The 16,224-nt window shown below is 41.6% G+C and overlaps 1 protein-coding gene across 3 annotated transcripts in view; it reads left to right on the plus strand.

Moving 5' to 3' along the window:
- GABRG3 (gamma-aminobutyric acid type A receptor subunit gamma3) overlaps positions 1 to 16,224 on the plus strand; it is a 417,910-nt gene that overhangs the window by 79,197 nt on the left and 322,489 nt on the right. For all 3 annotated transcript variants that reach the window (XM_075265197.1, XM_075265198.1, XM_075265199.1), the window contains exon 3: positions 3,103 to 3,170. In XM_075265197.1, the coding sequence (XP_075121298.1) occupies positions 3,103 to 3,170 (68 nt within the window). The remainder of the gene's footprint in view (positions 1 to 3,102; positions 3,171 to 16,224) is intronic.

Below are 16,224 nucleotides of genomic sequence, written 5' to 3' on the forward strand. Positions count from 1 at the left end.
ATAGTGAATAAACCATACTGAGCCACCTTACCCAAAATGGACATGCCCTGATGTGCCTTACGCCACTCTGGCTTCGTCCAAAAGATGATAAATTCATAAATATGAACTATTTTTACCTAATTGTGGGATATTGTTGTTTGTTTACTTCAGTGGTTGAGGTCCCACTAGTTTGTCTTTACAAGTTCCTTATTTGCCCTGTTTTTTGTAAAGTAGATATCTAGGCATGTCCAGCCAAAAGGAAAGATAAAGAAGGATATATCTCTACACAGATATTAATAAAATCTTACATGGGGACCAAATCTGAGCATTAGTAGTTACATAACATCAAACGTGTCTCACATGTTTGTGAGATATGTGTATTACTTTGTGAGGACTCCTAGGACTGTATGGACCCCTTCTGAGGTACTATGTCACATCCTATTCCAAATCCAATGCCATGCATGTACTCTGCAATGATATGCCTACCTGAGACAATAGACAGTTATGGCATGGTATATTGATTGGATGACCGGTGCCAACATGGATGTTGCTGCTACTTGTACTGCCCCCATGTGCATTCTTAAAGGGAATATCTCACCAAAAATGATCTTATTCTATTTTAAGAAAATATTGTAATGACTTTATGTCTAACTTTTGCATATCACTTTTGTATATTTTCAAAAAAATTACAATCTGCTGTTATTTTCACTCTGTCCACTAAACCCCCATATCAGCCTTACATTTGCTAATTCTGTAGGGGTTTTCAATTCAACAGTGATTTTATTTACATCAAAAGCAAGACTGACAGGATTACAATAGAACTTCACACCTCGACAAATAACACCCATTGTGACCTATGATTCAATCCGTAACATTACAGCTTATGTATTCCCCTCCCTGCACAGAATTTACCTAGAAAATTCTCCCATAGACTCCAATGAGTTGGCTCTATTCTATTGCTGCCTATGGCCATGACTGTTACGTAAATGATATCGTTAGATGCTGTTAACAGAGCAAAGGAGATGCTCGGTCAAGATGGCAGCCCCCATAAACCTTCAGAAAGTAGAATTTAAAAAAATTTATAACCAGAAAAGGAAAAAATATCCTTGTACCGTGTATTAAAAAAGGTATCAACTACTGAGGACTTCTCTAAAAATTTCTTTCATTTCAGAAAAGGAAAACAGATTAGAAAAAAGTAATATTGTTCTAATAAATCTGTTTTCTATAAAAACATGTAAAAAAATTGGTGACAGCAATGTATAAATGTGAGACTGAAATTAAATATGTCAATATTTGGTGACACTGCAAGCACAAGAAGAGTGACATACATCACAGAATTGTCGTTTGGACACATATGGAAATTGAATGGCTATCTGTGTCTGCCTAACACCCAACACCCTGACAGTCACTGACATTTATTCGTTTCTATAATGTATCTCTGGCAATTTATTGCAAATCTAATTATATTCAGTTATACTCACTTTGACATATATTTATCCAAGTCTTTGTATTTTAAAACATACCATATGTTGCAGTAGACAATCTACATATTTGGGATATTTATTAACCCATCTATGCCAGTTTTCTAATGTAGCAATCTTTGGTGCAGGGCCCTTTTTTGTACCACCAGGTACCTCATTCTGCACCTTGATTACTGCACCTGATTTACAGGGGCAGACCAGGGCAAGGACGCCTATTTATTATAACTCATGCCAGAAAACTGGGGTGAGCTACATTGGAAATCTACAGCAGTTCTTGAAAGGCATAGATTTTTATTCTGGTGTATGGAGCTTTTTAATAATTCAAACACCCCGGGGCAGGCCTTCAGCTCTCTAGAGCACTGTTCTTACCACTCAGACCCCTACAATCTTCTGACTGCACTGACAGTTGATCCTCTCACTGCTATGAAATCACCCTTTGTATTTGAGCTGAAAGTGCTCTGAGTGCTGAAGACCCGCCCCCAGTGCACCAACTGCCTCAACTGTATAAGACTTCAAAATTGTTTTAATCCAAAACTAAAAGAGTGACATACCTACAAAAGGTAATTTGCTCTGTAACACAGTGGTGACAGTTGAATAGGATTGGGGTAGGTTGATGTAGGTAACACCAGTGTTAATAAATTCATCCCACTACCTTTTCCAGAGATTGCTTGCGCACAATAAGATTTTGTAATCCAAACTAGACAAAGAGAAACTTCACCAAGCATGTGCTGGTTGTTTCCGACAAGCCATCTCACAAAGAGTACCTTTGAATTTTATTTGTGGAAAAGTAACAAAAGTAGCAAAAGTATTGCAGTTGTGCCATCCAGTTTGTAAGGATTTTGGTGGTTTGCCACCCACAAATCACAATAATAATAATAATAATAATAATAATAATAATAATAATAATAATAATAAGTAGAGATGAGCGAACACTGTTCGGATCAGCCGATCCAAACAGCATGCACCCATAGAAATGAATGGAAGCACCTGTGATGCTGACTTTGCCGGCGGCCGAGTGTTCGCTCATCTCTAATAATAATCATAATTATTATTATTATTATTATTATTATTATTATTATTATTATTATTATTATTATTATGTGTGGTAACATAATAAATATCTAAACATTTATACTCACCTTCCCTGTCCTCTCCTGGGCTCCTTTGTGGCATCCAGTGCATGTTCCTCTCTGTCTTCAGTCCTCTCAACCTCTTCTAAGACATCATAGGCCCCAGGGGACTGCTGAAGACTATTATTGGTCAATAGTCATGTGGGGCATCCCAATGTCATAATGCAGTGTCAACACATTAAGAGGTTGGCATGCTCCACTTGTCCACTCATTATATTCTGGAGTCCAAAGAGAAGCTGTGGAATAGCATTGATGCTTATGGGAATGTATACACTGTCATGGCTTTTGTCATCCCCTGGTTAAACTTGATGGGCATATGTCTTTTTCCAACAATACTAACAATGAAGCTATGTCATCCCCATCTCTAATTGTAAGCAATAGTAAATGTACTATCAGTTTGAGTTGTGTAAGCGTATGAACAGTCAGTTTTTATAAGTATTGAATTGACTATTGCAACATGCACTGTATATTTACAACATGTGTAATGTATATATATGTCTCATTTTCCATAGTTAAGCCTACAGTTATCGATGTGGACATATATGTAAACAGTATTGGACCAGTGTCTTCAATAAACATGGTAAGATATTTACATGTTACATAAATATTAATGTTAGTTAGGAATGATAAACTCAATAGTTACACTGTTGGAGTTTGGATGTATAGTTTGCTTTATAAAATGCTTGTTTTATGTTATGTCATGGTTAAGGTAAACTAAAATGATTGATGTATTGGCTAGTGATAGCAGGCATATTGTTCATAATTTGTGTCTTAAAGATAGATGTTGTTGTATACATTTGAAGACTTGGTTGATATTATTGGCTTGGCAATAAACATTGATAGAAAGGCATTGATGTGTGATTATATAATATATGTTATGTTGCATATATATTCAGATAATTGTTATTATCCACAGTGTTCTGTCTTTTCATAAGTATCTAACGAAAAATCTGCCAAGAGAGAAAAGGATACCAACATATTTATAGGGAGCCTACTACCTCCCCAAGCATATACTACTGTCATTACCACATAACAATGATAAACAACATGCCTTTGTTATGTTTGTCAATAGTGTAGATTTTAAGAAAACCTTTGAAGCCCTATGCAAATGAGGCAGGTGGTGCAACGGGGTGGGTCTTCCACCCTGAGAACATTGTTATTGCTGCCCAAGTAGGATGGATGATATCATAGCAGTGGGAGGATCAACTCTCATTGCATGCAGCGGTACAGGCAGGAGATGGCAGAGGTCTGAGTGGAAAGATCAGTGCTCCAGGGACCTGAAGGCTCACTCCAAGTTGTTTTATTCCAAATCTACAAATTGAGATACATATTGAAAGTTTGTTGTTTATCACCATGATGTGCTCTGTAACATGGTGGTGACTGTGAATATTCTAGAGGCAGGTGAAATATATGACATGGGGAAAAATTTAATTTTGTAATTGTCCTTTAGTGACAAAAGCCCTGAGATTAAAATTCCCTCACTGTGTAGAGTACCAACATAATATAACTTACAAGGCTAATGGAACATTAATCATGTGAAATACCTTTATTTCTTATGTTTTTGTTCATGTTTCACTTAGGTAGTGGTAGAAAACATAACAACGGATTCCTATAATATTCTTAAATTTTGTAATGGATAGAAAAATCAAAAAAGTTGTTATGGTTATTTAGCCAATGGAGATACATGCAAAATATCCATACCTATTACTATAATATACCTAGTATACATTACAATCATAAAATGTATTTAATCATTTTTAGAAACTGTGGGCAATTCATATTGATGTAGCACAATGTCAATATATATATATATATATATATATATATATATATATATATATATATACAAAGAAAACTGTGAAAGATCTCGCATTGCCAAGCCGCTTGGCACCTGTGTGATCACCTTCAACTCTGTGTCTTACCTTCCACTCACGTCCCGTGAGTGTCTGAGTTCGTAGGATAATATGGACGAGCTTTATAAATCGTATATATTTATTAACCTGAGTGGGTCGGTACTAGCTACTAACATATAAAGAAGTACATATCAGTGAATGTGAAGCAAAAACAGGTAAAGATTAGAGATGAGCGAACACTAAAATGTTCGAGGTTCGAAATTCGATTCGAACAGCCGCTCACTGTTCGAGTGTTCGAATGGGTTTCGAACCCCATTATAGTCTATGGGGAACATAAACTCGTTAAGGGGGAAACCCAAATTCGTGTCTGGAGGGTCACCAAGTCCACTATGACACCCCAGGAAATGATACCAACACCCTGGAATGACACTGGGACAGCAGGGGAAGCATGTCTGGGGGCATAAAAGTCACTTTATTTCATGGAAATCCCTGTCAGTTTGCGATTTTCGCAAGCTAACTTTTCCCCATAGAAATGCATTGGCCAGTGCTGATTGGCCAGAGTACGGAACTCGACCAATCAGCGCTGGCTCTGCTGGAGGAGGCGGAGTCTAAGATAGCTCCACACCAGTCTCCATTCAGGTCCGACCTTAGACTCCGCCTCCTCCGGCAGAGCCAGCGCTGATTGGCCGAAGGCTGGCCAATGCATTCCTATGCGAATGCAGACTTAGCAGTGCTGAGTCAGTTTTGCTCAACTACACATCTGATGCACACTCGGCACTGCTACATCAGATGTAGCAATCTGATGTAGCAGAGCCGAGGGTGCACTAGAACCCCTGTGCAAACTCAGTTCACGCTAATAGAATGCATTGGCCAGCGCTGATTGGCCAATGCATTCTATTAGCCCGATGAAGTAGAGCTGAATGTGTGTGCTAAGCACACACATTCAGCACTGCTTCATCAAGCCAATACAATGCATTAGCCAGTGCTGATTGGCCAGAGTACGGAATTCGGCCAATCAGCGCTGGCCAATGCATTCTATTAGCCCGATGAAGTAGAGCTGAATGTGTGTGCTAAGCACACACATTCAGCACTGCTTCATCAAGCCAATACAATGCATTAGCCAGTGCTGATTGGCCAGAGTACGGAATTCGGCCAATCAGCGCTGGCTCTGCTGGAGGAGGCGGAGTCTAAGGTCGCTCCACACCAGTCTCCATTCAGGTCCGACCTTAGACTCCGCCTCCTCCGGCAGAGCCAGCGCTGATTGGCCGAAGGCTGGCCAATGCATTCCTATGCGAATGCAGACTTAGCAGTGCTGAGTCAGTTTTGCTCAACTACACATCTGATGCACACTCGGCACTGCTACATCAGATGTAGCAATCTGATGTAGCAGAGCCGAGGGTGCACTAGAACCCCTGTGCAAACTCAGTTCACGCTAATAGAATGCATTGGCCAGCGCTGATTGGCCAATGCATTCTATTAGCCCGATGAAGTAGAGCTGAATGTGTGTGCTAAGCACACACATTCAGCACTGCTTCATCAAGCCAATACAATGCATTAGCCAGTGCTGATTGGCCAGAGTACGGAATTCGGCCAATCAGCGCTGGCCAATGCATTCTATTAGCCCGATGAAGTAGAGCTGAATGTGTGTGCTAAGCACACACATTCAGCACTGCTTCATCAAGCCAATACAATGCATTAGCCAGTGCTGATTGGCCAGAGTACGGAATTCGGCCAATCAGCGCTGGCTCTGCTGGAGGAGGCGGAGTCTAAGGTCGCTCCACACCAGTCTCCATTCAGGTCCGACCTTAGACTCCGCCTCCTCCGGCAGAGCCAGCGCTGATTGGCCGAAGGCTGGCCAATGCATTCCTATGCGAATGCAGACTTAGCAGTGCTGAGTCAGTTTTGCTCAACTACACATCTGATGCACACTCGGCACTGCTACATCAGATGTAGCAATCTGATGTAGCAGAGCCGAGGGTGCACTAGAACCCCTGTGCAAACTCAGTTCACGCTAATAGAATGCATTGGCCAGCGCTGATTGGCCAATGCATTCTATTAGCCCGATGAAGTAGAGCTGAATGTGTGTGCTAAGCACACACATTCAGCACTGCTTCATCAAGCCAATACAATGCATTAGCCAGTGCTGATTGGCCAGAGTACGGAATTCGGCCAATCAGCGCTGGCCAATGCATTCTATTAGCCCGATGAAGTAGAGCTGAATGTGTGTGCTAAGCACACACATTCAGCACTGCTTCATCAAGCCAATACAATGCATTAGCCAGTGCTGATTGGCCAGAGTACGGAATTCGGCCAATCAGCGCTGGCCAATGCATTCTATTAGCCCGATGAAGTAGAGCTGAATGTGTGTGCTAAGCACACACATTCAGCTCTACTTCATCGGGCTAATAGAATGCATTGGCCAGCGCTGATTGGCCAGAGTACGGAACTCGACCAATCAGCGCTGGCTCTGCTGGAGGAGGCGGAGTCTAAGGTCGGACCTGAATGGAGACTGGTGTGGAGCGATCTTAGACTCCGCCTCCTCCAGCAGAGCCAGCGCTGATTGGCCGAATTCCGTACTCTGGCCAATCAGCACTGGCTAATGCATTGTATTGGCGTGATGAAGCAGTGCTGAATGTGTGTGCTTAGCACACACATTCAGCTCTACTTCATCGGGCTAATAGAATGCATTGGCCAGCGCTGATTGGCCGAATTCCGTACTCTGGCCAATCAGTGCTGGCCAATGCATTCTATTAGCTTGATGAAGCAGAGTGTGCACAAGGGTTCAAGCGCACCCTCGGCTCTGATGTAGGAGAGCCGAGGGTGCACTTGAACCCTTGTGCACCCTCAGCTCTGCTACATCAGAGCCGAGGGTGCGCTTGAACCCTTGTGCACACTCTGCTTCATCAAGCTAATAGAATGCATTGGCCAGCGCTGATTGGCCAATGTATTCTATTAGCCTGATGAAGTAGAGCTGAATGTGTGTGCTAAGCACACACATTCAGCTCTACTTCATCGGGCTAATAGAATGCATTGGCCAGCGCTGATTGGCCAGAGTACGGAACTCGACCAATCAGCGCTGGCTCTGCTGGAGGAGGCGGAGTCTAAGATCGCTCCACACCAGTCTCCATTCAGGTCCGACCTTAGACTCCGCCTCCTCCAGCAGAGCCAGCGCTGATTGGCCGAATTCCGTACTCTGGCCAATCAGCACTGGCTAATGCATTGTATTGGCTTGATGAAGCAGTGCTGAATGTGTGTGCTTAGCACACACATTCAGCTCTACTTCATCGGGCTAATAGAATGCATTGGCCAATCAGCGCTGGCCAATGCATTCTATTAGCGTGAACTGAGTTTGCACAGGGGTTCTAGTGCACCCTCGGCTCTGCTACATCAGATTGCTACATCTGATGTAGCAGTGCCGAGTGTGCATCAGATGTGTAGTTGAGCAAAACTGACTCAGCACTGCTAAGTCTCTGCATTCGCATAGGAATGCATTGGCCAGCCTTCGGCCAATCAGCGCTGGCTCTGCCGGAGGAGGCGGAGTCTAAGGTCGGACCTGAATGGAGACTGGTGTGGAGCGATCTTAGACTCCGCCTCCTCCAGCAGAGCCAGCGCTGATTGGTCGAGTTCCGTACTCTGGCCAATCAGCGCTGGCCAATGCATTCTATTAGCCCGATGAAGTAGAGCTGAATGTGTGTGCTTAGCACACACATTCAGCTCTACTTCATCAGGCTAATAGAATACATTGGCCAATCAGCGCTGGCCAATGCATTCTATTAGCTTGATGAAGCAGAGTGTGCACAAGGGTTCAAGCGCACCCTCGGCTCTGATGTAGCAGAGCTGAGGGTGCACAAGGGTTCAAGTGCACCCTCGGCTCTCCTACATCAGAGCCGAGGGTGCGCTTGAACCCTTGTGCAGCCTCGGCTCTGCTACATCAGAGCCGAGGGTGCGCTTGAACCCTTGTGCACACTCTGCTTCATCAAGCTAATAGAATGCATTGGCCAGCACTGATTGGCCAGAGTACGGAATTCGGCCAATCAGCGCTGGCCAATGCATCCCTATGGGAAAAAGTTTATCTCACAAAAATCACAATTACACACCCGATAGAGCCCCAAAAAGTTATTTTTAATAACATTCCCCCCTAAATAAAGGTTATCCCTAGCTATCCCTGCCTGTACAGCTATCCCTGTCTCATAGTCACAAAGTTCACATTCTCATATGACCCGGATTTGAAATCCACTATTCGTCTAAAATGGAGGTCACCTGATTTCGGCAGCCAATGACTTTTTCCAATTTTTTTCAATGCCCCCAGTGTCGTAGTTCCTGTCCCACCTCCCCTGCGCTGTTATTGGTGCAAAAAAGGCGCCAGGGAAGGTGGGAGGGGAATCGAATTTTGGCGCACTTTACCACGTGGTGTTCGATTCGATTCGAACATGGCGAACACCCTGATATCCGATCGAACATGTGTTCGATAGAACACTGTTCGCTCATCTCTAGTAAAGATACAATACAATACAAAAAAATAAAACAGGAATAAAAGAGTAGAAAAGATACAATACCAAATGAAGTAATGGTCTGATTCACTGGAGCCTCACTCATAGGACTCAGGACATTTTCTTTAGTTAGTGCAAAAAACATGTGCCCTTTACATGCTGTTTCAGAGTCAGAACTCTCCTTACTGCATATTTGCTAAGTGACAAAGAATATAGGTCTACCATGCAGTAAAAGGCCGGTGTCTAGCCACCCCTCCCTTCCAGGTAGTTCCCCCCTCCTTCTCCCATTGCAGAATGTTGGGAAAGAAGGATGCCTTCCTAGGTGTTACAAGAGATGTGTGTCTGGAGGTGAATTTAGGGTCACTAGCCCCCTCTTCCTCCCTGGACATCTGTTGCTCAGGGGTAATAAAATGGCTGGCCAGAAAGGCCAATCTCCCATCTTATACACATAAAGCCATTGAAGCAAATTGACCACCATCGTAAACACAGCTTAAACAAAACATTCCTAAAGATATGTGTAGGACAAGTAAAAATACCTTTCAAAGTCAGATACATAACTGAGGGTCTCTTCATCACACAAACATAGTGGAATAAAGAATGATCATCAAATGTAATTTATAGCTAATAAATTTATAGATGAATAAAACAGTAAAGATAGAAGTAGGGATACAGTAAAGATTCATAGTTTACATGTTACATAGGTCTATGTCCCAGTGAAGCGAAAATGGCTTTGTAAGTCTCATACGCCTGTGAAGGTGCTCAATCCTTAAGGAGTGATATTATCCCCAAATCCTTGTCTTCTGTAAGGTTAACTAAAATTAATAGAGATGAGCGAGTAGTGAAATATTCGAGATTCAATATTTGCTTCGAGTAGAGCCTCAAGATTCGAATACGCGATCGAATATCGAATCCCATTATAGTGTATGGGGAAAAAATGCTTGTTTCAGGGGAAACCACAGGAGGATAGTGTTTAGGAGGAGCGAAGTGCAGTTAAAACGTACGGACCCCATAGACTATAACGAGTCTGTGTGCTTGCAGTCCACTTCCCGCAAGAATGATTCATGCAGGCAGTGCGCGGCAAGTACACAGACCTCATTATAGTCTATGGGGTCTGTGCGCTTTAACTGCACAGCGCTTGCAGTTGTGCTGATATTCCGTTCGGGGAGTCCTCCTGCAGACTCCTTCCGGATGAGAGGCAAGCGCTAATGTGAACTGGCCCTTACTCAATCCTGCAGAACCAGTGTTGATTCGCCGAATGCTAGCATTGGGCAAATCAACGCTGGTTCTGCAGCAGGGTCATCCTTGCTAGTCAGCAGGGTCGTCCTTGCTAGTCAGGAGAGCGGGCAGCTTGTGGTTATGCGGGAGCCGACCTTTTCTCATAGGAATGCATTGACCAGCATTGACCACAATGGAGACTGCTGTGGTCCAATCTTAGACTCCGCCTCCTCACAGACGAGCCTCTGACAAAACCAGCGTTGATTGGCCGAATGCATAACAGCAAGCTGCCAACTCTCCCGACTAGCAAAGACGAGCCTGCTGCAGAACCAGCACCATACACTGTGTAGCATTCGGCCAATAAACGCTGGTTAGGAATCGAATCTTTACTGCGAATAATGAGTAGTATTCGAACGAGTATGAGTATTTCGAATACCGTAGTATTCTATCGAATACCTACTCGATCGAATACTACTCGATCATCTCTAAAATTAACAATCAGTCTAAATCTGTCTAATAGTTACAGTCATAGTGACAATAAAATATACATTTTCTAGCTATATCTAAGGACAGTTGGAAAAAAATTCAAGTGACTCAACAAATATTATATTTCTCAACATTTTACAAAACTCTAGATACCAAATGAAGCAAGTAAATAATTTCTATAATATTAGCTGACAGAAGCTGACAGCTTTTACTATGCAGCACACTGGCTGTTGCACCAAAAATACAGGAAAATCCCAAATTATGTGGAGAAGGATTAGATACATGTCACTAGTCGCATAATGTACCTGATGTAACAAGCAGTGATACCACAAGACTCTCTTACCCAGAACTCAATTATTTTACTTGAAATTCAAGTTCACTGTTTTAATGATTTGTTTTAAATCTTGTGCTTTCCGCTCAAAAGGAAACTGTCAGGAGATTCATGCTGCCCGAAACACGAAAGGCATGAAATATTGACAGGCCCCTTCATTAGAAAAAACTATGTTTTACTCTAAAACAATGTGGCGTTTCTGAGAAAACATAGTTTAAAAGTGAGCCAGGAATATGGAACCGTGTCCGTCCGGCGGCTCCACTGGCTTTCCTGGCTAGTTTTTAGGTCAGTTTTTTGGTAGCCATAGTTTTTCAGAGTAAAATGGATGTTTCATGCTAACCGTCATTCTGGTATCAGTCATTTTTTTGCAGATTCCTTTTGAACAAGTTTTTTTGTAAAGTGAAGCTGCCCAGGCCATCGGCTGATCATTGTGGTGTGGGTGCAGCTACAGATACCTTTAGGGTCCATTCACATGGAGGAATTTAGTGCGGAATTTAGTGCTGAAAAAAAAAACAGTAGACACCTGGCGGCTATATCGGCCGCCCGGCTCCCGGGCGGTCGCCATAGTTACACACCCGACATGCACCGTACTATTACAGCGAATGTCGGGAAGGGGTTAAAGAGAATATCAGTTATCAGTTAAACAAAAGGACTGTTGGGTAGTTCACACACATACCAATAATACCTTTTTATTGTAGTCTTATGCTCTAATGCTGAGAAATTCAAGTTTTTATAATTGAGTACTACTTAAGAGATAAGAGAGATAAGATAAGATACTTAGGGCGTTTCCTCAGATTAAAGTGACAAGCACAATAGACAACCGTGTGTAAAATTATACGTATTTTTTACATTTTAATTAATGTTTATCATTAACAGTAATATAAAAAATAAAATACGTGTGCTAAATATTCATGCGTGTTTACATATCATTTTAAGGCTGAGGACCCGCTTTGTGGAAACACAGCCGAAAAAAAATGCTGCGTTTTACAGTACCAGTAAAGTGAATGAGATTCTGGCTAATCCCAACCACACATTGCAGAAAAGTTGCAATTTTAAAAAAAAGCATGCGTTTTTGAAAATAACGCAGCATGTTAATTTTACCTGTGATAAGATAAACCACAGAGAACAACGCAACAAAAATGCAATGAAAAAGCGATTTGTTTCTGCTGTGTTTTTTTTTCCTCGATGTCTTACAGTCACAGCAAAGTGGATGGGATTTTAGCGAACTCCATCTCCTCTCTGCAGAGAAATATACCCAGTGGACACGCTGCAATTTCCAAAACTGTCAAGGTTTTGGTAATCACAGCATATCAATTATACCTACGGAAACACTGGTGGTTTCCCTATAGGAGTAATTGAAGCAGAAAGTTCATAGAGGAAACCTCCGCAAACTTTCTGTGAAAAGTGCTGCAGGAAAAAACACTAAACGATACTACAGAGGCTTTCCCGCAGTATTTTTTGATGCACCATGATACATGGGGCATTAGCCTTAATGTTTTTTTTTTTTTTTTTTTTTGCTGCATAATATTTTATTGAAGAAGACAATAAAAACCAATGACAAAAAAATCATTTTTCCGATGACATTTCACTGGTTTTTGTTTGCTTCTTTAATAAGATATCATGCTGTAGCAGTTTAGCCAATTGCAGACCTTTGGGTTTACTCTGCTACGGAGACGCTGCATACGGACACCAGCGGTTTGCTTTAAAAACCCATTGAAATGAATGGGTTTTTAAAGTGACCGCCGGCAAGCCATCACCAAACAGTTTTTCTTGGCTTTTCGGCAGAATACCAAAGGGCGGACAGCAGCTCAAGTGTGAACGCTCCCTAACTCATGTGTGCAGATCTTTATCTTACATTTGAAAACTAAACAAACAAGATGGGAGAAAGCTTCATTACATCTACAGTGAACAATGATGCATTTATTTGGCTTTGGCTGCATCAGTCATTATTTATAGTTTTTCAGTTCATTGTTCTGATCCTATGATGGACCAGAACAACAGTTGTGTACCAAACAAGCAGATGTGAATCTAGCCTTTTTTATGTTATTTTTTTTATTTCCATTTGTTTTTTAACATATTTTTGGTTATATGATATGGACTGTGAATAAACACAGTGTAAGATACTAATAGATCTTCAGGATTGAGTGTCTGCAATTTGGCATGAGGGTTGTGATTTTGAGTACAGAATCTCCATATAACCTTGAATATGTCACAATGATACAGGTGCCAAATAAGACTGTGAGCTCTTCACAGCAGGCATTCACAACAAGTTATTGTTCTGGCAAGCCTATCTAAAAATCAATACATATCCTGAAACATCTTCAACAACAATGAAAATTGTGATTCGCTACATTGGACTCAGGAAGGATGAGACACTTTGGTAACGTTCCAACATCCATTTTCATCCATTTTTAGACAGGCATCTTCGGAGTTGTTCATTATAAGACAGGCTTTCAATAGGAACAGGTAACTTTTTCCATTAATATATTCTGCATTTATTATTAGCACAATATAAATGCTATTTTTTGCTTCTCTAGGCTAGATAAACTAAGGAGATTATTAATGTTATCATTTCTGCCTTCTTTGCAATGTTTATTTTTAAATTCTGCAAAAAATTATGAATAAACAGCTAAATAAAGAGAAAAATTGTTTCTCTTTTTCTTGCCGCCACTTGATGCTGGCCATATTGGTTTCATATATTTAATATGCTTTTTGTTGCTGCATCCATGTGGCTACCGTGAATAGGTGACAACTTATTAATAGAGATGAGCAAACAGTAAAATGTTCGAGATTCGATATTCGTTTCGAGTAGCCCCTCAATATTCAACTACTCGAATTGAATATCGAACCCTATTATAGTCTATGAGGGGAAAATGCTCGTTTCAGGGGTAGGCAACGTTCGATCAAATTATACTTACCAAGTCCACGAGTGAGGGTCGGGCTGGATCCTCCGAGAAGTCTTCTCCGTGCAGCGTCCCTGAGGCATCTTCCAGCTCTGAATTCACTCTGCCAGGCATCGGGCCTAGGCAGAGCCAACTGCACTTGTCTGCACTACAAGCGGGCATGCACAGTCGGCTCTGCCCAGGCCCGATGCCTGGCAGAGTGAATTCAGAGCCGGAAGACGCCGCGGGGAAGCTGCACGGAGAAGACTTCTAAAGGTAGGAGAAGAACCAGCGTTGATTGGCCGACTGTATAGCATTCAGCCAATCAATGCTAGTTCTGCATCAAACTTTTCCATTCGAATAGCGAGCGGTACTACTCGCTCATCTCTACTTATTAACTTGGTCCAATTTCTTCATTGAAAAAAATGGATAGACAGGTGTTAGGGAATAGCCAAAGGTCAAAGATTAGAATACAAGTAAATAAACAGCAAGGGAAACCAGCAAGCAAGAGGCAATACCCAGCACCAGTGTGACTGTGAGCCAAGACTAAATAGGGGAGGAAGAACCCGCCCTGAACCTGACAGGAAGGCAGGCTGTCAACCACAGGCAAGACAAAATCAAACCACTGAATGGAGAGAGGCAACAAGGGCAGAAGACGGGTGTGGTGAAAATCCAATTACAGAACTAGAGCCATGTTCACACAGTGCAACTAAAAACTTCAAGCACATTATCAAACTGCACCCGCCTCCTGCGCCGCAGCACGCGAGCAGAGGGTGGCGCAGAGACCTGAACAGGCAGAGATGTTACAACAGGACTTTCCCATGTTGTTGAATACAGGTTACATGTATAAAAAATTTATAACGTCCCCATAAATAGACAACTGGACACTCTTGAAAATGGCAGTTCGGTGGTTAGCACTGATGCCTTGAAACACTAGAGTCCTAGATTTGAGTCTAGTCAAAGACAAAGTTTATATACTTGCCCTGTTCTTGGATGGGTTTCCTCCGGGTACGTTGGCTTTCAAGGACATACTGATAGAGGATTTAGATCTTGAGTCCTACTTGGGACAGCTTTGACTATATCTGTAAAGTGCTGTGGAGTATGACGGCGCTATATAAGAAAATCAAGTAAAATTAAACTGAAAGATATATTAGAAACAGCATATTTGTATGATACAGTACATGAAGATATGCACATTTGGATGAGAGCAATTTTACTTTTTATTCGAATAGACATGTCATATTCACGGATAGATTATATTATTTGATAAATACAGTTGTTAGAACAGATATTATTTCTACTGGTTATTACATCCTGCTATGGTTATTTTAGAAATGGCTGGGCAGCGGACTCGAAAGTTATTCTATCGGAGATTGGAAATTTCCCCGCTCTGTTTTTAAGTAAAAATACCCTATGCTAAAAAGAAAAGAAAAGAAGAAAATATTTCACAAGAAATGATGGAATAACTAATGATTTTATTGTCTGGTGCTCTCATATAGCATTTATGTGGGAGATCTTTATTTCACAGGCCTGAAGGTTGAGAATAGAAAATGATAACACTTGGAAAGGCTATCTACTCAAGTTACATCAGCTAGAGAACTCTCATAAGGAGTCTTTAGATCAAGATGTGCTAAAGGAGATTGGGGAATTACAACTCCAGATCAAAACCTTTTTTTGGGAGAGTACTGTAGAACGTTAGGGAACATGAAAGTATAGTAGTACTTCATGGGGGTTAAAGCTGACAACATTTTAGAGAATAGGATTAAGAAACAAGAGTGTGCAAAGAGAATCCCCTTTATTATGGGATAGGATGGAGAATGCCAAATGAGAGAGAGAATAGATTTGCAATAGATTTTGGAAAATCTACCGGTATATATTTTAAAAGTTAAGGATGATATTGCTCAACCTAATATCATTGTGTTAGCATATAGCTATTAATCATTAAGGCTAGACAGAATATGTGCAGTTATATCACAGAGCCACCTTCTTGGATAATAAGGTGGTTGGATGATAATAAGGTGGTTGGATAATAAGGACTGCGGCTGGATGGAGGTGGAACAATTTCTCTCTGGCACTTAAACACTGAAACAGGCCTTGCAAAGTGTTAACATACCTGGAGACTCTGGAGACACAAAATCTGCTTATCTTCTTAGCACCACCTGGTAAAAAAGTCTAAATTGCAGGTGGCATTTAAAGGGGTTCTCTGGAATTTACATATTGATGACCTATCCTTAGGACAAGTTATAATGTGTAGTTGGGGACATGACACTGAAAAGCCCCAGAGATCATCTGATCTTTGCAACGTGGGTGAGCACTGAGGCCTCTTCACCGAATACCAAGCACAGGGATGTACATTGAATGGTGGTTGTGCTTGGTA

The sequence above is a fragment of the Leptodactylus fuscus genome, chromosome 2, assembly GCF_031893055.1.
Source record: "Leptodactylus fuscus isolate aLepFus1 chromosome 2, aLepFus1.hap2, whole genome shotgun sequence".
NCBI lineage: Eukaryota > Metazoa > Chordata > Amphibia > Anura > Leptodactylidae > Leptodactylus > Leptodactylus fuscus.